General features: G+C 44.8%; 1 protein-coding gene across 5 annotated transcripts in view; it reads left to right on the top strand.

Annotated features, from left to right (window-relative positions):
- LOC148655268 (dynein axonemal heavy chain 3-like) overlaps positions 1–23,756 on the top strand; it is a 237,770-nt gene that overhangs the window by 122,616 nt on the left and 91,398 nt on the right. For 4 of the 5 annotated variants that reach the window (XM_088645659.1, XM_088645658.1, XM_088645657.1 and 1 more), the window contains 5 exons: positions 6,265–6,469; positions 9,478–9,681; positions 13,488–13,618; positions 17,632–17,827; positions 19,893–20,087. In XM_088645659.1, coding sequence (XP_088501785.1) covers positions 6,265–6,469; positions 9,478–9,681; positions 13,488–13,618; positions 17,632–17,827; positions 19,893–20,087 — 931 coding nt within the window. Of the gene's footprint in view, positions 1–6,264; positions 6,470–9,477; positions 9,682–13,487; positions 13,619–17,631; positions 17,828–19,892; positions 20,088–23,756 lie in introns of those variants that run through there. The other variant, XM_088645661.1, reaches the window with a different exon arrangement.

Below are 23,756 nucleotides of genomic sequence, written 5' to 3'. Positions count from 1 at the left end.
AATTGAAGCAATTATTTTGCTTCCTAAAATTGATGTGGGTCACATAATAAGCTGGTCTTATGCATTTGTTTCAAACTTTTGCATGTGTTAAGAGGCACTATTAAACACATAAGACTAGAATTCTGACTGACACCTAGGAATGCAATTACCTTTTTCCTATTCTGCAAATAATTATCACAGTGAAGTGACTGCAGAGTCTGGGCAGGTTCAGAATTAGACTGGCCTTGTTTTAAGTAACAATTACTGAAGCAGACATTGAATTCCACTGCTTTTTAGATGTTGATGGTCACCAGGCTACCTTGTGCAACTACAATTCCACTTCCAAATCTACAATTATTTCAGGCTTTCAGACAGCTGGAATTATGTCACAGACCCAGTTTTGATATGAATTATTTGTATGCTTTGTTAATTTCAATGTGTGTGTTTAGTTCAACTGCCTCTTCAACACTGGTGACAGGTTACAAATGTAGAAAAGCACAGTGGTGTGTGTATGCTGAAACAGGAGATCCCCAGACTCAAATTTAAAAGCATCAGTCAGTGCCTTACAGCCAGAAAACTCTGAAACCCTGAAAGTAGTGACTGTGGCCAAGAGTTGTCAGTGGAGTATCATCTCAGTATCCTGGTACATCATCACAATAGGGATTACTTACATTAATGTAGCAGGTTACATCCCAGAGGATCCCAAAGTGTTTTACATACAAAAGAGGACAAACCTCACCCACCACTAAAAACAACCCACCCCCCATTCTGCACCAGTAGACCCCCTACCCAGTAGATGAGAAATGAGAGACTGTTTCACTAGTCCAGTTAAAGAGAAACTTTAGGCCAGCTTGTACAAGCAGAGAGTGGTATTAAGCCAGGATATCGCTATTAACACCTCTGCTTTTACAAAATGTACCATGATGACTTCAGAAATTCAGGACTTGAATTTAACATCTCATTCGAGAGACATCACGTTACCAGTGCACCTCACTGCCCTTTTATTTGTGTGGGTCATGGAAACTGATAAACTTTGAAACCTATATGTCCGAAAAAAATATTTTATTTACCAAAGTATATGTTGCCGGAATTGTCTTTACTCAAAAGACTGAAAAACAAATCCTCCTTCCTCCTCTTATTCTGTGTTTGCTTGGTTAAATTTGCTGTTCCTCCAGAAAAAAAGGGAACTCCCATATTTGTCTGCAGTGCTGCCGTAATCTGCACCTGTTCAAGACGTGGGTTTTTTGTACAGCCGAATCCCACTCTTTCCAGTCTTTTGTCCCGAAGAAGGAAGCCTGAAGCAGCCATCTTGGAAGACGCCTCTTGTGTAGTGTTTATTATCCTGGGCTCCGAGTGGGAGAGTTCCAGCAACCTTTGACTGTCCTTAATTGCAGGAGAAAACGTGCAACAAGACTAAAAAAACTCTAACAATATAAAAGGAAGTAATAAAAGACCAAAGAATCCTTCTTTACTCTTCACAGAAAATAACCGTCTCTCAGCAGACGCCATGACACCTGTTCTCCTCTTCAAATTCCTTCCAGTGTTGTTGCTTCTCCCCAGGTTTCCATCCCAGGGGCTGCTTCTGGTCAACTATCCTCCTTTCTATAATCCTGACTTCATCAGCTCTCAACTCTCCCTTCTCCTACCCCATTTCAACTGCAGGCGTCCCACCCCCACCCCTCACTTTTGGCACAGGTCTACCTCCAGTGTTTCATCTGTTCTGCTCCCCCAAACCTCCTTTCGCTCATAACTCTGTGTGCCCACTGAGCAGATAGCATCAGTCTGCCCTGGGCTCGGGCTCGTTCACAGGCCCAGCCACCCCCACTGCCCACCCCGCATGGCCCAGGCTGCAATAACCTATAGTGAGTGTTTCTGATAGTTGCACGGTTCTAACCTTCTACGGAATTCCTGTAGTAATTGTAGTGTTATCACTGTCGATTCTAGCACATCACACTGACAGACTGGTACATTTCTAGACAAGCACAGCGAATAAAACCTATTGTCAAAGAGACTATGGAAGTCTATTGTAAAAGACAAGGTACCCTTGTTATAATTGTGGAATTACACTGCACAATTTCTGGACCTGTACTTTTTCTAATACCACACTCGTAGCCCTACTGGTGCCCCTTCGATCTCTGCACTGCGCCTGTCAAACCCTTGATCTCGGCCATCAATAGACCCCATTCCAGCATCCCTCACCCTCCCCTCTCCCACCTACCTCAGCCCCCTTCTTCCCACCACCAGTCTGACCTCTCTTTCCGAGCTGATGCTGTAATTTATCTGGCTTCATTCTGTGGCCAAAAAGGGCAATTTCTTCTCCGGCAATAAGAATGACCTTTCAGCCTTGATAATTAAGTTGGGAAAGGGGAGAGATGTGATTGAGGAGAGGAGGGGGAGGTGAGGTGGCGATGAGGAATGCACTGTCTTCTTTTTATTTAGAAGGGATTAGTCTTTGCCGAAACAGACTGACATCTCTTTGCTTTTACAGATTTCCCCAATACAGGCAGTCCGCATACTCAGAGTGGCAGCATTTAGAACCAACCTCATTTTTCTCAATTAAAACTTTTTATTCTTGACAGTGTCATGCGCATGATGTTGCGGTACCCGCTCTCCCAAAGAAAAGGGATCCTGTTCCCCCTCCTTCCTCTCAGTGTTTCCTCTGCAGACAGGAAAGAACTGCAGAATTGCGCAAAGTCATTTAGCTCCTCTTGAGCTGTCATATTATACTGTAAGATTCCTGGCATCTTCTCCTTTGATATGAGACTGTAAGCAGAGAAGAGAAGTGGTGATGGTCCGCACCCTCTCCAGGCGCAACACTCTCTCTTTCTCCATTGTTTTCTTTCTTTGCTTGCCCACACTCCCTCTTTCTAAGCAGTCGTAATGGACATTAGAAATTGCAGAGACGATAAACAGTTCCATTAGAAAACCTATGGAAATTTAAAAGGGACCTCCTCGTCTTCTACACATAATCTGTGGATCAAAATTACATTTTCATCGGAAAATGTTATCTCAGAACACACTACTGTTATGATAGCGGTACTAAGAATCTTCAAAACAGCAATCTTTTTTAAATGCCTGTCTGCTCTGTTTCACTTAATTAAGGTCATGTTTTTTTATGTTTTGTGTTTCATGATTTTCCTCCTCAAACATTTTACCCTCTTAGTCTGAGTGCCTATACTGTCCATCAGGTGCTTCTAGTGCTGGCTGCAGATGCATATTATTACGAGCTGAGCTGCTTCTTGCTGGCGTGTTTTTTAGTAGTTTTCACATTACACACATCCTTAACGCAATCCTCTCGGGGTGGAAACAGATTGCCCCGCTCAACGGCGGCTATCAACTTTCACGAACGAAGAAAAAAAAAAACAGATTCTCGACCTCAATCTCGGAAGAGTCTTTGTGCAGGATGAATAAAACCGGCCTGTGTTTTTCTGTGTCGTTCTGGGAGTCTCTTCTCCGGCGCCTCGACTCCGACTGTCAGGCAAAACTGGAGCAATTTCACAGTGTGCTGACCTTGAGCGCACAGAGGGGGCAAGGTAATCGCGTAGCCCCACACTGCCAAATGAGCCAGAGCCCAAAAATAGCAGCCAAAGCAATTAAGTGCAAATATGAGTAATCCGCACCTGTATAATTGACTGATAATTCCAGCCTGATATTCTCCAGGCTGCGCGATGGTGCACTCACTGTATTGCTCCATCCCTTCCTCCATTTTAATTGCTGTTTTTTTTTTTTTTCTCGCCACCACTTCCTGCCAGAGCTGCACCCAGTCCACGGGCAGTGGAGGGGAGAGGCAGTCGTCACAGTGTCTCGTTTTTAGGGCGAGAAAAAAAAACCCTGTACTTGAACATCTCACATGCAGACTGATGAATGGGGCCGACAGTCTGGTTAGTCATGTTTCCAGCTGACTGACTGCCTTCAGAAAGTGAAGTAAACTGTCCTGAGCTCAGTCTAGGTCATAGACTTTCAGCTGCTGGATAATTTCTATCCCATCATGCACTTGCTTGCGAAAGTCTACCTAAGTATGTTCTTAGTCATTATTTTACTCTCGAAACATCTCGTGTGCATTAGTGCAGACGAGACCGGCTATCTGAAAGTCAGTGTGGATGAGTAGTGCCGTAATACAATAAGTGTCCACTGTGACCACGGTCAGGTGTGATAATAAAGTGAAAATGTAATAAGATTGCAGGAGGCCAAAGTGAAACGGTATTGTCACGGTAAATGTGTAGCAAAGCCATGCAGATTGAGTGTGATGTTAAACTCTCATAAGTTAACATTAGCAATGAGTTAGAGGAGGAAACAGGCTAACTGTGTTAATGGAAAGGCAAAAGAAAAACTTGTGAAAGTGCAAAACTACCCAGAATGTTAAATTATCCATCTCTGCCTGAAAATATCGCATCTGTTCCTCACCTTCTGTCATTATAATGGATGGGTTTCATCTTTCTTTTAAAGAATAATTAATTCTTGTCTGTTTAGTCACACATATGGTGGGGTTCCTCTCTCCCTGAGGGATGAGAAAATATACAGCAGAGCTGTAGAGAGCATTATTCATCATTCCTGCAGGGGGGGAGGGGGTCATGATTAGACATTAAAACGAACTTTAAATGCAAGCCCTAGGGTGACTCTTCTATATCATTTTGAGAAAGAGCTCTGTAATAGGAATTTGAACAGGTTGTAAAAAAATGTGAGGCTAAGCTTTCATATAAATTTCAGGATTCAATTGATCTCAGATTTAGCATTCCTGGTTTCTGATTATAACAGATCCATCATAAAATAACCTCCTCCCAAGGCCTTTCTGTCAGCCTTCTGCGTGGTCATCTGCATCAAGCCCTGCTGCTTCAAGCCAGTGCTGAGCTGAAGTACGGAAGATGTGTTTGTGCTGTGTGGAGTTAAGGCTGCTCTTCTCAGCATTAACATTGGTATTCCTGGTTTGCTTGGGCAGGATTTTCTTGTTTGTTAGACTCTGGTACTTTAGGGTTGATCCTGTTTTCCTGCGTTATGGAAAGGCTGAATCCTTGGAAACGTCACCAGACTGGCTGGTCTATTACACACCTCCAGAGAGTTCAGGGGGTTGCGTGGGGCAGTAATGACATTGCGGTGATTCACACGGCTCACCAGTGGCTTTCTTTGTTATATTCTTCTTCTGTTCTCAATTTGTCTTAACACAATGTATTAACATTACAGCTTTCTTTAGTGATCCTTCTTGCAGATTCTGAAAGAGCTGCAGCATCCGGTAAACACCCCAAAACAAAAGGATATCTGTCACAGGCTGCTCACAAGGTTCCTCCTCTCTATAGCCGGTATGCCAAAGGGCCGACTGACATAAACTTCTTAGAACAGATTTAAAATAAAAGGCACAGGGATGACCCTAATTCAAGAAGTCTAAATTAAGACGGTGTATCCCACAGACTAAGCAATTACTGAGCCAGCAAACTATAAATGACCAATATAGTGTAAACAGATTGTCAATGGAGAACCTACAGCTCTGTATCCCTGGTCTTCTGGTATATACTAACTGCCCTACCTGGGTTTGGAGTCTCTTATTGCCGAAACCCTTCCTCGTTTTTACAATTAATTCTTAAATGAAAAGTTACAAAATAGCCCACCAAGAAGACCAATTACTTCATTACTAAGATGGATGAAAATGAAGCTTTTATAGTCAATCGATGGTATCTGTTTTAGCAGTGGAAGTTGATGTTTTCTTCTTGAAAGCTAGATACTAAAACACAGACACTAATGAAGAGCTTACATGTGTGATCCTTTTCTGGGATCATGCAGTAAATCATGGGAGGAAAGATAAAAGATACTCGGAAATCGACCTGAACGTGTTGCCATTGCTGATGATGACCTTCGTGAGCTCTGTACTCTGGACATCACGTACGAGATTCTGGAGCTGGGGTTCTGGCAGCATTGATTGTAACTAAGTTTTGGTGTTAAACTTAAATGCATTACCTTTTCAATGAAAAAATGGGAATTAATGCTCTTACAAAGCTATCTGATGCAATTTCCATCATCAATTTTTGGATTGTTCCTAAAATCTCTTTTTTATTTGCTATTTAAATGCATGGAAACTTTTTTGTATTTTCTGTCCTTTCAGCTATTTTGAACCATGCACAAAAGGGTTCAGAAACAAAACTTTTTACGGTTTCAAGTACATTTAGCAAGTAAGGCTTTAATGGAGAAACTGAACGCAATTAAGAAAAGTGGCTACAGCTTTAAGAAGTACAGAGAGACTGCTTAAGACAAATAAAAAGCTGCACATTCACGTTCTGCCTGTGTGTCTGTACATAGGTACCAGGATGTATACGGGCCCTACCTGACCCTGCTGTCTGCACAGATGGAGAGGCAGCTGCAGGCTTTCGTAGCACAGGGCCCCAGCCTGCGCAGCTGCACCATGCAGATGCAGCAGCTGCAGACCATGCGTGCAGAGATCGCTGCCTTGCCTGTTCACCTGCCCATGGAGCTGCTGCTGCTCGACTGCACCCACGTCAACCAGGTGAGTCCCCGACAGACCCAGCGTGTGCGCTTTCTGCTTCTCTGCCTTTCACAGAGCATGTGCATGGCCCCGCACATACATAAGACATATCTGACTGTACAATCTGTTATAGTCTCTGGTCAAGCCTGGAGAGATCGGCTTGGTTAAAACTAAGGCCCAGGGAGGGGTGAGAAGAGGTATGGGGGTGTACAGCTTGTATGCTTGTATGTACAGCTTTAACACTATCCTTGTTTTCATTACTAAATAGCTAAGAGGGGCAGATTCAATAGAAAGCGACCCCCGTGAGTGTGGACACTTTATTAATTTACACCAGGGAATCTGCACCTATTTCTGGTTTACAATTCTTGAAGCTGGATCTTCTGCCTTTGGCGTAGATCTTAATGCTCATTATAAGCCCATGCACAGAGCTCTGCTTGCCGTGCTCTGAGTTCTTCTGATATCTTCTGGTATCTGAGATGGGCCGAGCAAAGGTGCCAGATAAAATGAAAGTCCAATTACGGATTTATTGATTGATGAGATAAATGACCAAACAATAGTCACACGGTCATGCTTTGCCTTTTGAGGTTTATTTTTCCTTTGAGAGATCTGCAGATTGCTTGTTTTTCCTGCTTTCCTCAGTGTATAACAGTGCATCTGTTTTACCAGCACATATTCGAACACCCCTGCAAACACCCACTGCTGTTTTTATCACAAGCCTGAAGATCGCTAAGCTTCGCCTCAGTCTGCCAGACTCGTGATGGAGCAATATAATAACAACAGCAACAACAACAACAACAACAACAACAAAATAATATATAATATCTCATATAATATAATAATGTAATTTTATTAAGCTGTAAATAGTGCTTTAAAACAGATTCACACAGCCAAACCCAAGCCTTTAATCTTTCACATTTCTGACTGGGTTTTGCTTTCTGGGACATAATGAGTAAAAATGGTTCACCCTCTCTAGGTTTAATTGTAACAGTGACATCAAGATCCATCAGAAGAGTGAATGTTCCCACAATGGCAAAAAGTGTGTGGCTCAGCATGCTGCAAGTATAAGAAAGGTTTTAAATGAGAGGTGGTCATTTGACCTCTCTTGGTCCCACAGTCGAGTGTTTACAAATGTACTGTACCTCCTGTTCATGGATATGAACACCCTTCTATTTGGATTCACTGGTGTCTTCTAGTTTGTGTTTCACTGCAGATACTGATGAAGTCCACTGGGTTGACTTTGTCAGTATCTGGGGAGATTTTAATTCTCCTCCTGGTCATCTCTCTTCAAAACTAGAAATGTCTAGTCAAGGTTTGTGCTTGTCTGCATTGAGTGTCATCTGCCAGGTCGCAGCCCCTTTCCGAATTCTATCGCAACCTTTGGGAATTTTCATTGCGGCTTGTAGAGCATTTGCTTCTTCTCCAGTGCTTTTAAATAGATTTGATAGTGTTAAATGAAATGAGTAATTTAACTCTTGATTACCAGCTGTGCTTTAGTCTCGTCTTGCTCTGTCGTCACTCGACCTTTAGGAGCTTTCAGAAGATGCTCACCCAGGAACGATGTGGCGTAATAAAAGCCGATCGTATCGCCACAAACTACCGATCCACATTATCGGTTTATGAGGCCAGTTAAGGACATACTGCCGAGTCCTTTTGTTAAATCCTTATGGCCATTTGTCATGTCAGTTTGATTTCGTAGCCTTCAGTAAAAATACCACTTAAAATGCCACTGTCCATCCTCTGAGAGTTGATTGGGAGGTGCGCGGAGTGTGTGTTCCGAGAGATAAGCACTTCCTCCTGAGCTGAACATGGCAGACGGATGTGATTTGCTTCCTTACTGTGCTTAATAGCCCTACTCTTCAACTTGTGGGCTGCCTACATTCATCCAGAAGGGACAGTGAAAGATGGCTGACCTTTATTCCGGGACTTTGGAAGGATTTTCCGCTCCAGGCCACACATCAAAGTTCCGGGTGATAAAAACAAAACCTTCGAGAAAAAAAATCGAAAAACCCTTGGCTTTGGAGGCAGTTCATTTATTAATCACGAAGGGCTCTATAGATCACAAGAAGAGCTTTGGACAAGTCTGAGGCTTCTCTCCCTCTCCTCTGTCGTCCTTCCTTCTTTTTCTCTCCCTCTCCATCTCTCGCCCTCCCTTTTCTTACCTCTACTTGTCTTTCATTTTGTGTCTTTTCTTTCCCTTTCTCTCCTCCTGCCTACCGAATCCATCCTGTCGACTAGCTGAGAAGGCAGAGACCACCAGCACAGCTCTGCTGAAGTCTCACATGGACACAGACACTCATCTCCCCAGGCCTTTCTTTGTGTCGGTCCGCTTCCAAAGGGACATGTGTTCTTTTCTTGACCCTGTTGGAGGCTCTTTGACTTTGAGGCTCTTTGGCTAATTGTGACTTGACTTATCTGAAGGCTGAGAGCTTCTTCTCCTTGTATTGCTCACTTTGTGCGAGATGCAGGGAACTTCAGCTGTTTTACTCACACGACCCAGGGGACAGAGCTAGGTGGGTAGGATCCCAACTCAGGACTGTGTAGAGATTGTTCATGATCTGTTATGATTAGTGTATTAGTGTATCGCCTGTAGTGTGTGTGTGTGTGGGGGGGCAGTGATGGGGCCAGGGACCAGGGTCCAGGGTTCCCTAAAGGTTTCACTCATTGGATTCATCTGCTTTCCCCTCCCCTGTGTCCCAACGTTCATATCTTGCCACATCAGTAATTGCAATATAATTCTGTTAAACCCTCTCAGACAAAGCTTTGCGAAAGGTGCCATAACAAATGTTTGATTGATTGATTGATTGATTGATTGATTGATTGATTGGTTGATTGTTTGTTGGTTTAATTGATTGATTGATTGACTGACTGCTTGATTTTATTTTGGTGTTCGTTCGCTATACTCTGCCATAACCCGTATTTTGCCTTTTGCCATGGTGCCTACCATTAAAAAATGTCGGATAAAATAACCCTTTTAGGCAAAGCGGTAAATCTCACTCACCCTCTTTCTATTCTGCTCCTCTCCCTCTCAGTGCCTGCTGGAACGTACTCACGTGCTGTCTAGACTGATTGTGAGCAGTGTGATGTCATCTTCAGAGAAGTTCTGCCGCGCAGTGTGCCAGCGGTATGAAAACATCGTTGCCAGGGTGACAGAAGTCGCCACGACAACAGCGTCCCTTGTTGAACTGCAGAGCTATGTGGAGGGGCTGTGGAGCGGAGAACTGCTGGAGTTACAGGTAAGACGCTCTGTCCCACCTGTCTGGTTATTTAGGTGCTGCCCAGGGGTTCAGGTCACTGCTCAGGGGCAGCTGGATGACTTGATAATACCACCATGAAACCCATCCCGACAGCCCGAATCCCTGCCTGGAGGACTGTAATCCATACAGTTATACTTTAGGACAGAAAGCATGAGTGAAAATAAATTATGTCCTTGCTTGAGCAAAAAAGTCCATTATGAAAGAGTTACCGGCAAAGCCTGTAACCTTTAAAATTTGCCATTCTGGTGACAAATGATCCATCTCATTCCCCCTTTTCTTTACATAACCTGTGTCTTCTTTTGCAAAATATCACATTCTGGAGTGAACTGTGAAATATTGATCTAGGATAAGTGCATGTTTTAATAACGGAACTTTTGTGAGGCGGCAGTCTGTCTCCGAGCATAGCTTGCTCTCGCAGGGACCATCCACGAGAAATTCAGCTACAGTACCTCCCGAAACAGACCTCTGAGATGTACAGCAACCTTCACCACTCTCGCAGAGCCAGTCCATACCACAGAGAAGGCCCTTTAATGGTTTTCCATCCATAAGATAAAAATAAAGCAGCCTTCTTCTCCACCCATGGATCTATATTTTAACTGCTTCTTCCAACTCAGGGTTTGGGGGGGGGCAGAGCCTATCCCATCAAGCAACGGGTGCAAGGCAGGATACACCCTGGACGGGACACTAATTCATCAGAGGGCACACACAAACTCATACTTAAAGCTAATTTTCCCAAAAAACTACCACTAAGCTCCCATTATGGTTTTGGACTGTGGGGGGAAACTGGAGCTTCTGGAGGAAACTCCAGACTCCACACAGAGAGCACCCCTTGACTTGAACCCAGGACCCCAGAAGTGTGAGGCAGAAATGCCAACCACTGTGTCACAGTGTTGCCCACCTTGTCCTCATGGTCAGTTTATGTTCATGAATCAGTTTGTTCCATTTTTTTTGTCATCTACGTTCTTAAATCGAAACTTGCACATGTACTCTGATGCTGTGTAGGTACTTATCTTTGTCCTTCTATCAGTATATTTTGCTTGGAGTGCCAGCTTTGCATGCACTTCCTTTCTCAGGGAATAAATATCTCTTTTAGGAATTCTTTTCCACTTCTATCACATGCCGATTGGTCTGAGATCTGATTGCAGCAGGGAAAGATTCTGAGCCGTGCTATTCTGCTATGGGCTGCCTTGCGGTTTTTAATGAACTCTCTGAGCCGACGCAGGTCTGACTCTCATCTGTTCTGTGCAGCATCCTGAATCCTCCGGTCTGTTTTCGCAGCGTGCAGATGGCTGGGTGACTAGATGGCAGCGCAGGTCAACCCTCAATGCAATTTGAAAGAGAAAGGAAAAATTAAAAATTGATCAAGGTTTTTTTTTTTTTGTTCCCGAGCTGCATATCAATGAGGGAGAGATGTGTGGAGGATTGCAGCAATGTTCTGTGAATGTCAATGAAGCCCAGCACCTGCTGTCAAGCTCAGCGGGGCTCTGGGCACAGGCAGGGGTCCTGGAGATGACTGCTAGTCTGCCTGTGTGCTGGGTCAGAGTCTGGGTACAGCCACAGCCCTTCTGACCCACAAATTAAATTGCCTGTGACTGTAGCCCTGTTCCGTGAAAGGTGGATTCATTTCACTTTCTGCAGGGAATGTTACCTCTCAAATGAATTCCAGTGTCGATGCCATCTTATAGTATTAATAAATTTGATAATGACAGAACCCATTTCTGTTTATATTTAACCAGATATATGAAAATGTGTCTATGAGGCTCGGACTGGGCTTTTGCATTGTGGACACGTTTGATGCAAGTGGCACCTGCTACTACTAGTAATATGCAGGTGCTTTTGCTGAACAGTTGTTGATAGGAAAGCTAAAAGATTTTTTGCAATGCATTGAAGTGCTTTTTTGTAACACGTTTTTCAATAAATGTTATGCCCACCCACTTTGGAATCAACAGCTGGGTTTTTACATCTCAGTCCTCAGCAAGGACTCTTGTACTGCACACATCCACATAGTTGGGCCTTTTATTATTTTTTCTTGTTGCACCTTGCAGCACAGGAGAGTTGGCGCTAGTTGGAGGAGCAGAGCATCTCTCTGCTCACCCGCTGAGCTTCAGTGGGCTGCCAGGTGTGAGTTGCAGGGCTGCTGGCTATATTAGCTGATCGCTTATGGACTTTTATTGCTGATGCCATTGTGCCAGGAAAACATCTCTCTAGACTGTGTGAAATTTCTCATTAACATCAAACTGTCTTCTGTGCGGGGCAGCATAGCGTGGTGGGTAAGCCTTTGGATTCATAACTGACAGGTTGTGGGTTTGAGTCCGCACTGCAGACTGTTGTAGACTACTCCCATTGTAAGTGGAGTGAGGTACTTTTCCTCTCGTTGCTCCAGTCCACCAATGCTGCAGGATGAGCTCTGGGCCAATGTGCTGCTGTGGCTCTGGTATGGATAATATCGTATGATTTAGCCCAAAAAAGTCAACAACTCATCCTTCACGCTCACATTTCTGATCGAGTCGCCCTCCAAGCTGCACGCCTTTTTACTTTTGCTTCACGGTGGTCGTGATGTGACTTATTGTCAGTGCTATTAAAGTAGAAGGAATTAATTGGGTGCTTTTACACTATCAATCCCTATCCCTTGAAGTTATTACGGTTTAATATCCTAGAGAAAAAAAAAAGTTAAAACGACTTGTCATTTGCTTGTGAGAGCAGTAGACTGCAATTTAATTTACTGGGAAAGTGTCCAATTATGTTTCTTAATGCCTTAAGTTCACAACGATAGGGTAACTAAATTAAAAGATCCCTTCCCGTGCTGGAGGGCACATTGAGCGTGATGATAGGTCTGCTCAGGCCCCGGGCAGCTGAGGTTGTGCCAGCAAAGCTCGTTGAAATCCCCGAAGATGACATGAGTGAGCCAGAGAGGCAGCGACGAGCAGCCGCGGTACAGATTGATGACCGATGGCTGTGTCTCTGTCGTGTCAGGATGAGAATTTAATAGCAGAACGATAGATATTCCGCGCAGGGCTGGCTGTGTCAGTCCGGGGTCAGTGTGGCGCGGGAGCATTCATCTCCTGCCTCTCAGCTCGCCCGCTCCTTGGGGAGCCCGCTTAAATACCATTCCCCACGTGCTGATTATGTTAACGAACGGCCTCGTTAGCGCAGGGCCATAAATATCCACCGTGCCCTTCACTGCTTTCCTGACAGCAGCCCACGCTGGGATAAATAAATCCGAGCGGACAGGGAGAGAAAAAAAATCAGCCGGGTAAATCATTCAGAGCCTCACGCCCTGTGCTCACACTCCACACTCGTTCAGATGACATGGCGCCCAGTGGACATGTTGGCACATTACTGATTAGAGGTTCGGCACAGAAATTATCGGGGTGGTACGGAACAGGGAGAACGGTTTTGAAATCCGGTACAGCTCGTTTCGAAATGAATGATTGAACCGTAATGAGCAGAGACAGGAATTTCGATTGCATCCAGAGACCCTTTTATGATTGCCAAATACAGGAAATATCCTAGAGGGTGTCCAGAGATTGTGCCTCCTGGTTAGCACCCCTGCAGTGAAGTCTCAGCTAGCCCTGGTGGCCAGGACAGGCCAGTGGCAGCTGTAATGTACATAAATATGGACATTTTCTGCAGACCTGCTAACAAGGAATTTCTCTTTTTAGTACAGGAGAAGGTGAGCCGGAGTCCCAGCAGGCAATGTGAGCCACTTAGTAAAAGTGTGAAGCTTCGCGACAGATTAGCGGAGCTGGGAAGCTAGTGACAGTGTGCTTGTGTGTATTATGCAGGAGAAGCTGGACCAGGCTGCAGCCAGGCTGCTGTTCCTCCTTGAATGGGGCTGCCTGTCCCGTGAGGAGCTCATTCTGTACAGCAACACCTTCTCCTGGCCACACAGGGTAGCCCCCATCCTTCACAACAGGTTTGTCTCCCTGTGTCCATTTCCCTGCATGTATGCCCTTCTACTGTATGTCCCCATGGTATATATCTTTGACTGGCAAATGCACATCTCCCAGTGTACCTCCGGGAATTGACTTCAACAACATGGCAGGGTAGCTTGTTCCATACTAGAAGTTCCCCCTGTCTTGACTTGAAAGCCAGGGTATCAGCTGCAACAGTATGGAGGGGTAGCTTGTTTCAGGCAGCCATAACCCTTAATAATAATAATAATAATAATAATAATAATTGCTTACACTTATATAGCGCTTTTCTGGACACTCCACTCAAAGCACTTTACAGGTAATGGGGTCTCCCCTCCACCACCACCAATGTGCAGCCCCACCTGGATGATGCGACGGCAGTCATAGTGCACCAGAACGCTCACCACACACCAGCTCTCAGTGGGGAGGAGAGCAGAGAGTAATGAAGCCAATTCATAAAGGGGGATTATTAGGAGGGCATGATTGGTAAGGGCCAATGGGAAATTTGGCCAGGACGCCGGGGTTACACCCCTACTCTTTTCGAGAAATGCCCTGGGATTTTGAATGACCGCAGAGAGTCAGGACCTCGGTTTTACGTCTCATCCGGAGGACGGCACCTGTTTACAGTATAGTGTCCCCATCACTATACTGGGGCATTAGGACCCACGTGGACCAAAGGGTGAGCACCCCCTGCTGGCCCCACTAACACCTCTTCCAGCAGCAACCTTAGTTTTTCCCAGGAGTCTCCCCTCCAGGTACTGACCAGGCTCACACCTGCTGAGTTTCAGTGGGCTGCCAGTTGTGAGTTGCAGGGTGATATGGCTGCTGAATACTTTGAATACTTCAACAAGCCTCATACTTCCACAGCCCTTCGTTCGCCAAGTCCACCTCATCTTTTAAACCTGAGTCTCTCCCAGTCTACCTCTCCTTTAAACCTGTCTCTCCCAGCCCACCTCACTTTTTAAACCTGTCTGTCTCTCCCAGCCCACCTCACTTTTTAAACCTGTCTCTCTCTCCCAGTCCATCTCTCCTTTAAACCTCTCTGTCTCTCCCAGTCCGCCTCTCCTTTAAACCTGTCTGTCTCTCCCAGTCCGCCTTTCCTTTAAACCTGTCTCTCCTAGTCCAACTCACTTTTATAACCTGTCTGGTCTGCTCCGAGGGGGCGAGAAGCCAGTCCTGGCCCCTACTACACTTTCTCCCTGCCTCCGCTAGCGAGAGGCGGACGGCTGAGAGTTTAAGGAAGCGGAACGCTGCATCGTTGTTTTAACGGGAACCCCTCCTCGGCTTTGTCTCGTTTAATTGAGCCTTTGTGCACAAGCGGAAGCCGGCGGGATTGTGCGAGGGGATCAAGCCAGGCCATTAATGCAGTGCCTGAATGACAAGTGTGCACTTCTGTAGAGGGATTAGCAATAACCGGGCAAGGCAGGGGCTGAGCTGGGGGCGGACAATAAACTGCAGCCTTGGTTTCCCCAGGAACAGTATTATTGCCGGCTTCTCTTTCTAGATTTGATTTTGTTTTATTTCATTTGATGAGCAGAAATGTTAATGGCGGCTGTGCCTGTGCAGAGGGCGAGGAGATAACCCAGGCGTGGAGAGACCTCTTGACGGGTTCTCTTTGTCTTGCATGGGAAGCGGTGGATGTAGTAAATCCCCCCCTAGCTATTACAGGCACGCTGGCTATTTTTCTTTTCTTACCCAGGGATTAAGAGGCGATTTGGCCTTTGTTGCTGCGATTAACCCTGCAGGAATTAACAGACTGCGCTAAGACGGTTCCTGCCAATTTGAATGCCGGTTAGAGAAGGATCAGTCTCTCCGGGGCTCTGTTCTCAGTCCAAGTCAATTAACCCTCCCACCCCCTTCCCAAAAAATGCATGGTCGGAGACTTGGCACGACTTTCAAGAAAAATTCAGTTCTAGTTAGAAACGAGCTAGCTGACAGCAAAATGGCCGGGGTATTATCAGTTGTTTTTATTGGGCTTCTATCCTGAGAAATCCTACATTTGTAACCCAGTTTACACCGCTCTGGTTTACTAGAGGTGAAGTACCTCAGTTTCCCCGCTCAGACCTTCCAGTTGAAACAAGAGTCTAGAGCCCTTACCGCTACTCCACAATGCTGCCTCAGGTATTAGCAGGTATTGTGAGGCAGGTGGGTCCCTGGAGAAGGCCGAACTGATTGCAAGGCCACTGTGAAAACCGCAGGATAAATAGGTTGAACAATGCCAGTGTGTTAATTGATGCACCTGTTTGTCTTTCTAACTTCAGTGACAATTTGCATTGTCTTGAGTCTGAGGCGGTGCTTCTGTAATGAACAATAAATGAAGTACAGAAGGAGCACCAGGTTTGGAGGCTGGAATAGTCTGATTCCACATATGTTATTTTTGTAAACTGGTAGCTAGCGCTCGCAGTTAGATAAGAAGGAAACCTTCCTCCATTGATTGCTGCCCTTGTCTTTCGCTCTTTTTTCTCTCAGACACACTCAACCTCTCTCCTCCTTTCAGAGTCACTGTCTCTCTCTGTCCCCTTTTTCTCTGTCAGTCTCTTTCGCTCTCTATCCTGTCGTTCTGCGATACCCTCTCTCACCCGCTCGCCTGATCCTTCTCTCCTTCTCCCAAATTCACACTCCAATTCAAAGAGCTTTATTGGCATGACCAAGGAATTACAGTGTGGCCAAAGCAGTAACAATCACCCTGAGTGCTTGGTATAATTGAGGCACCAGAGTTCATTATTATCTGGCATGAGCACACCACTGGTAAAGGAATAATAAATCAGGGGCCAACTGAGATGAACAAATATTTATTAAAAATAACACAAACTACACAACTCACAATGAAACATTCAAAATATCCAATTTACAGACAAGACGTCTCAGAGGCCTATGTCTGACCACCCAGAAAAACTCAGACTGCTAACTTAGTATTCAGAAATCTCATATAACACCTCAAAAAAAGTTAAATCCACATCCTAAATAAAACAGAATACAACCCAGCGATGAATCTCATCTTCCTATGAAAATTCCAGTTGCTCCAAAACTAATGTGAATCTGTCACCCTATTCTAAAAATGCGTCAATATCCAGGAGAGAACGTCTTTAGCCCAGAGATTCCTTATAGAGGAAATTAGAGTTTCCAAAAATAACAGAGTGGCAAGCTCTTTTAAATAAGGCTCAAATACATACTGCCTCTAGAATCTGGTCTTTAAGATTGATTAGAACAAAGTCCTTGCACCTGTCATGCTTTTTCTCCATATTCTCTGCCTGTTTGTCCTTTTGCTCTTCCTTCTCTCCTTTTCTCTGTGTTTAGTCTCTTATGCTGTCTTTCTGGATGTTGAACTAACTAGAGCAATTCTCCAGAAGGTCCCCTTTGTCCTTTGCTTCTCAGACCACCTCGTCTTCTATCCATTGTTTCTAGATCTGATAATGTTGTTGTTGTTGTTGTTGTTGTTGTTGTTGTTGTTGTTGTTGTTGTTGTTGTTGTTGTTGTTGTTGTTGTTTGAGAGGTTCAATCTGTTTCTCAGGATGTGGTAGGAGATCAGCCAGATACTAAGCTTACAGCTCTGTTGAGTCCCTGGTTGAAATGATAACTGCTGTGATTCTAGCAGGTTTGGAATTCCTAGGTTTTAGGTCACTATTTTAAGGGATGAATACTTGTCAAATTCTAATCTCTGTCTCCACTCTTTCCTGCAGTGGGTGCGCAGTCCGTTCTGTCTGGGTAGCCAGGTCAGACTGTGTCACCCAGGTTTCTATGCCCAGGCTGTAGCAACTGACTTCATCAGGATCTGTTTCAGTATCGTACAGTAGCATTTCCAGTTTTTGTGTCAGAGTGAGTGAGTTCATATTGTTTGGCTTGTTCTGTGATTTGGTTGACTCTGATTGGTGGTATGGATGTAGTGCTGCCTTGAGTCTGGTTGGTGTGGCTCCAAACCGGGGGCTTCAATACCAGCTGGCTGAGGGGGTTCTCTCTCTCTCTCTTTCTCTCTCTCTCTCTCTCTCTCTCTCTCTCTCTCTCTCTCTCTCTCCAGTGAAGTGCAGTTGCAACGTCAGCGGGACCAGGCTGTGCAGAGACTGCGGGCAAGGCAGGGGGCGCTGGCAGGCCGTCTGTCGGAGATTGCCGCTCTTATCAAGGGGTTCCAGCGGAAAGAGAGGATGGCTGAGGCTCAACGCTACGTGGAACAATTACAAGACATCAGCTGGACAATTCAGGGCTTCATTCAGGAGGTCAGGGCACGCCAAACCAGCATTGCACCTGTGATGTCACACAGCAGAAATGGCTTTTAATAGGATTCTGAATCCTATTAAAATCAAATAAACCCTTGTTTATATCAACTCATTAGTAATGGCAATATTCAGCCTCACCATTTGGGTCTCCCTAGAAGAGGCTGATGCACAAGGGAAGTCAGAACTAGATGGACACACCAGCTTTTGCAGGGCTAAACAGCAGGTCTAACCCATTAGGAAGGCGAGTCAGCTTCTCAGATTCCAAGAATCCCTGGTTACAAAAGGATAGGCAATTGGAAGTCCATTCCACCCATCCCAAATCTCCTTTCAACCAGCCCTTACTTTCTTTAAGTGATCTTCAGCTGCATGGTCTGAATAATATACAAAGAGCAGTTCAGGGTCTTGCAATTCAATGGAGAAGCCCTTGGATTAGAATATATGGAAGTGAGAAAGTTTCCCAGTCAAGGTCTTTTTAAATGGCGCATGATCAACCGTGCCACAAGCACAGGTTTGGTTTCACTCTGCTTGGGGGTTTGTCAGGTCCATTGCCATTCCACGTCATGGCACATTAAAAGTCCCACTGTCTCACAAAACCTTTGTTTAAAAGCACTTAAAACCACTGAGAAGAACATAACAAAGTAAAAATATGCAGATAAGCCATCTGGCCCATCATGCTTGTGTGGTTACCAATACCTAGAGGTCCATGGTTTGGGGGTTAATGGGACATAACTGCTTCCCAGTTAAGAACACTAAAACTAATTACTGAAACTAAACCATATTTTAAAAAAAATCTCAAACAATATTACAAATGCCCATTTGATCCCATAAACTCATTTGATCCCAGTTTGTAGTTTTATGAGATTCCCATACTGTAAATGTTTCCATGAGTTAAGATTTCACTTAAGCTTGCCTTCCTTCCGTGTCTCCCTGTGTTACTTAACTACGGGATGTACTGTAATGAATGAGATTCATTCCCTTTGTGAGTAAGATTGTCTGCCTGTTCGCCAACCTTTGCCCCTGGTCAGCTCTCTGACAGCATCTGTGCAAGACAGGAGCAGAGCCTAGATCTTAAAGACAATTTTCACAGCAGGGTATGACTCAGGCATGGATCTGTCCGGGCTGGCAGCAATCTCACCAGTCCTTACAGAAAGGGAAAGAGACTGTTCCAGGCCGGTCCAGCACTGGCTTCAGGAAACAGCGCACTGACACTGACGTATCTGTGCTTAGATCCGAGACCAAGATGAGAGCAGAGCATTGAATACATCCATTTTCTTTCCATTTTAATAAGAGTTAAAAGACATTTGTTCGCAGACGTTTTTCCCAGTCTGGTAACCCCATCCCAAGGTTAAGCAAGGATAAACCTCTAGGAGCTGGCTTTTAAAAAAAACGGAATACGGAGAGCCTCCCCACCCTTTGAAAAATACAAAGTGTGCGATGCCTGAAAAGAAAGGTGACTCCATTCCAGGCTGCTTTGTTATCTCTTCCATCAAGTATAGAATATCTAGAACTGCTCCAGCTTATTAGGGAAGGTTGTGTTATCATTCAGCAGTCAATGCATCATTTATTTCATCAGCAGGGTTCGCATATGTTCTAGGAAAATATTTTCGCCTAGAATAGTCGTGGAAAATGGAGCAACGTTATAAAGTCCTATTAGATATAATCATATCTAAAATATTGCCAGAACACTATATTACATGAAGGATCAAAGCATGAGAGTATTTTACTGTTTAACACAGGAATTATACCTGGTACAACGTAAATTAACGACAATCTTAATTCCTTAAAGCGTGCGTTTTTTTTTAAAGAGCTGACGATCAGTCTGATGCGAGCAATGATGACCTGATGACCTGAGGTCATGCAGTTTAATGGAATACCAAGCTAAATGGCATTAGGAAGACTCAGAACATTGTTCTTGAGTGACTTGAGGGGACCCTTTAGAGCAGCCTGGCAAAGGAACTTTTGGATATTTTGTGGTGAAACCCATATCATTCAAGGTCTTGTGAATTCAGTACAGAGTTTTGTAGCCTCCAGCAGACTAAGTGTGTCCCCTCTCTCTCTCTCTCAGAAGGAGGGGATTAACCAGGAGGAGGGGCTGCTGGAGACGGGCTCTCTCAGCCCCTACCCTGAGATCGCCGAGCTGCAGCGGGCCAAGGAGCCCTACGAGCGCCTCTGGGGGGCAGCACTGAGCTTCACCACACAGTACCAGCGCTGGCTGTCCACTCCCCTGGCCCTCCTCAACGCGCAGGAGGTGCAGGAGCAGGTGAGGCACCAGGAGAGCGAAGTTTCCGACTTTGGCCTTCTCCAGAGTTAAAAAGATGGTTTTACTTGCTCCTTGTCTGGGTCACAGGGAGACTGCAGGAGGGAGACAGCTCTGCACTTTACAGCTCAAGGGTTTAAAGCAGGTCTGCCTGAAAATTCACCACTGCTCTTTGGAATATATTGCACCCAGTTTTCTTTCACAGTCGGACGGTAATGCAGTAAATGGTGAAAATGTAAAATGCCAGACAACTTGCTGTCATCAGAATATGGGATGTTTAAACATTTCATTTGGTTTGCTGATCTCTAGTGGCAAAAGCTGGGTAATAATGTGATCTACTGTGCCCTCCCTGTTTTCTTTTATTAACTCGTCACACTGTAATCATGACTTGCGATACTGTACATGATTCAGACGTGGGGTTTTGTTCCTGTGAGAGAAGTCTTTTACTTCTCTTGCCTTTTCTCATCAAGATGAGAACGGTTTGCATGAATGCAGTGGAAAATGCATTTGATTGCCTAAATAAACTCTGGAAACAGTCTGGGAAAACTGAGAGGATTTATTTTGCAGAATTTTTTTTATTACACCGTGACTCCTCTAAAGGAGACCAGAGAAAAACCAATGAATAATAAAGAAATGTTTGAAGTAAAACGGATGTAAGAACATGAGAAGAGTGACAAACGAGAGGAAGCCATTCAGCCCATCTTGCCTGTTTGGTAGACCGTCGTTAACTGATCCAAGAATCTCATGTACAGTAGTTGTTTCTTGAAAGAACCCAGGGTAACAGCTTCTCAAACATGGCTGGGTAGCTTGTTCCACACTCCCACAACCCACTGGGTAAAGAAATGCCTCCTATTCTCAGCTTTCAATGCACTTCCATATAGTTTACTTTGACATACCCTGGTTCATGTTTCATAGTTCCTTCTGAATGAGTCCTCTGGATGAGCTTTGTCAGACCCTTTGAGAATCTTGAATGCTTGCGTCAGGTTCAAGACTGAAATGCTACAGCTCCTCCAGCCTGCAAGTGTAGAACAATAAGTGTGGAGCATGAATGAGACTGGAATGATTCCAGTACGGCAATATCATTTATGTAACATGTTGACCAGAACTGTACACGGTATTATAAATGAGATCCTTTCTACGATGGAGAATGAAAATATCAACATCAACACCCGAGCCTTTCTTAAAAATTTCACTTTAAGCTTAAACTCAACTCATTTCCGATTTTGTAGTTATGGTTATTTTTCTGCATGTAACTCTCAGTCTGCGTTGTATCTGCCAGGTGTTAGCAAGGTCCCAAATTCTAAATAGAAATGTTAGGATAAATTGGGAATTATCTGCGAACTTGACTCGTTTTCTCACTCTGCTAGAATCTACAGTATATCATTGATATGCGTTAGGGAGCGGAAAGGTCCTCATACAGATCCCTGTATTGTGTGTGCCATTGCAAAGAGAAACTGTGCTCGTCCTGTCTTTGGCCAAAGCCTAGACATGTTCATTCACTTCATTCTGGTAGTATGCAAAGCCCTGCTGTGTGTACAGTAAATGAGCACAGAGACAGTGTGTGGGCAAAACAACCAAGGTACTACCCAGTAGCTTAGCTTTGCCTGTAATGCAGGGCCTGATGCAGACGCTCAGGCAGGAGACTGGTATTCAAACTACAGCTGCAGGGGTGCTGTAGAAAACCTGGAGGTGTCCCTGATTGCTGAGCAGCAGAGTGTTGTGTTACATTCCCTACGCAGCTGAGCACGTTGTTTTCTGTCTCCTGCGACACCCGGAGAGCTGCCACAGCTCCGTGGCTCATTTTTCCTTCTCCTCCGAGACTGGGGGGGCTTGCAGCCTGTCCCGGATAATTTGTGGAGCTCAGTTACTATTGTTTGTATTAATGAGCTGCGTTGTGGAAAAAGGAGCACGGAAGCACCGGCACATCAGCAGAATGAAGTCTCCAGGCACGAGGGCAGCCTCTTCCCAGCACGCTGCAGGGACACAGAGGAGGATCAGGATCCAGAAAGGGCAGCCCAGAGGCAATAAATTAAGACGGAGCTCCCGGTTTATTATTTGTTTGAATATGAAAATTGCTATTGAATGGGGAATTTAACCGAAGAGGCTGTGTGTCCTTGTGTGACATTGAGCACAGCGTAGGGAGCGTGCATGTTCATCAGGCTGAGTCTGTAAACGTTGCACCAGGCGATCGCAGGGTCTGAGTCCGACGCAGGCCAGCTTACTTGCTGCCAAGTCTCAGCTGGGCTTGGAATGAGGTGCGAAAAACAGAGCCCTGCAACTTGGTTAGTTTTGATGATGTGTGATATACAGTACATTCCTCGAAATTAGCTACGCCTATACTGTATGTTCTGCAACAAGCTGCAGTGACAGAGTATCCCGATATACATCGAAATAATGGAATAATATTGAAAGACGTCCACATTTTTAAATGACACGTCACATGTCACCTACAGCACCAAAGTATTCCACCCCTTTTTAATGATGTCCCAAAACTGTATAGACATTTCTGGACAGATTCCATTCAACTAACTGTTTGACTTCTCATGTCATTTTATGCGCCTGAACTAGTCTAGCTTAGCCCCGGCAAAGGAGGTGAATGCTTTTCAAATGGCCATATTTTAGTTTGGGATTTCCACTCCGCAGTTTTTGTTGGCATTTCTCTTCTTTCACCCTCAAAAGTGTTCAGTTTGAGCCTTCGCGTTTTGATTCAAACTATTCCTTTTGAAAAATGTGTGCGTCATTTATAGATCAACACAATGGGTGAGCAGTGGAAGGGCGTGAGTATTTTGCGAGCCACTCTATATGTCTCTTTGCTGCTCTGTTCTGCTGCATTTACTGTAGAGCACTGTGAGCAAAACAGGAAAATAATCATCGGATTGCCGTAGCAACAACCTCCTCCACCCCACCTCAGTGAAGGGTGCGGTGTTGATTAACACATTACAGACCCGACTCAGCAGAGGGATCAATACCATCTTATATTAGTCCCTATATTAGTTTATTATGAGAAGCAGAATGAGCCTGCAGACTGAGCTGTGGAGAAGGCCAGTGGCTTTGTAGGAGTGGTGCGTGTGCTTTGTCTGCTTCTTTTAGCTCCCACTTATCCTGCTGCTACTGTGCCATTGTCCTTGAGACTCACACCTCTGACCCTCTGTTCCTGAGCGTCTGGAGACCTTCCTTAGTTGTTCCCAGACATTCTAGAATCTCCGTGGTAAAGCTTTGGAATTTTAAGTGTATAATTGAGGCCTTTGTCAGTGGGTCTCAATACCAGTAGGAATTTAGCTTGATTTGAAGGAATTTTAATTTGAGGACGTGTACTTTAGTCATGTGCTGTGCCCTAACTGTCCTCTGCTACAGCTTTAAGCAATCCTAGCAAGTCTGTTCCATTCCACAGCAAATCTGCGTCTTCCAATGAATGGATAATTATAGAAGCAGCTGTATCGGTGAAGCAATCTAAAGCTGATTAATTAAATCAGGTGCCGATGGAATTGGAGGCCTGCAAAGAGATGGAATGAAAAGCATCAAGCTCTGCCTCCACTTTAGTGTTATAAACTGACTGTAAAGCACCAGAAAGGCGCTATATGGAGCCTAAATTTCGCCCCTTGATTGATGCAGTGAGTGATTGAGTGGCTGCCCGAAGGACTGGTTTATCGGCCATGTAGCTCTGTAGGAGTG

Source organism: Lepisosteus platostomus, chromosome 9, assembly GCF_059453375.1.
Source record: "Lepisosteus platostomus isolate fLepPlt1 chromosome 9, fLepPlt1.hap1, whole genome shotgun sequence".
In the NCBI taxonomy this organism is placed as follows: domain Eukaryota; kingdom Metazoa; phylum Chordata; class Actinopteri; order Semionotiformes; family Lepisosteidae; genus Lepisosteus; species Lepisosteus platostomus.
This window is presented reverse-complemented; position numbering and strand designations above follow the sequence as displayed.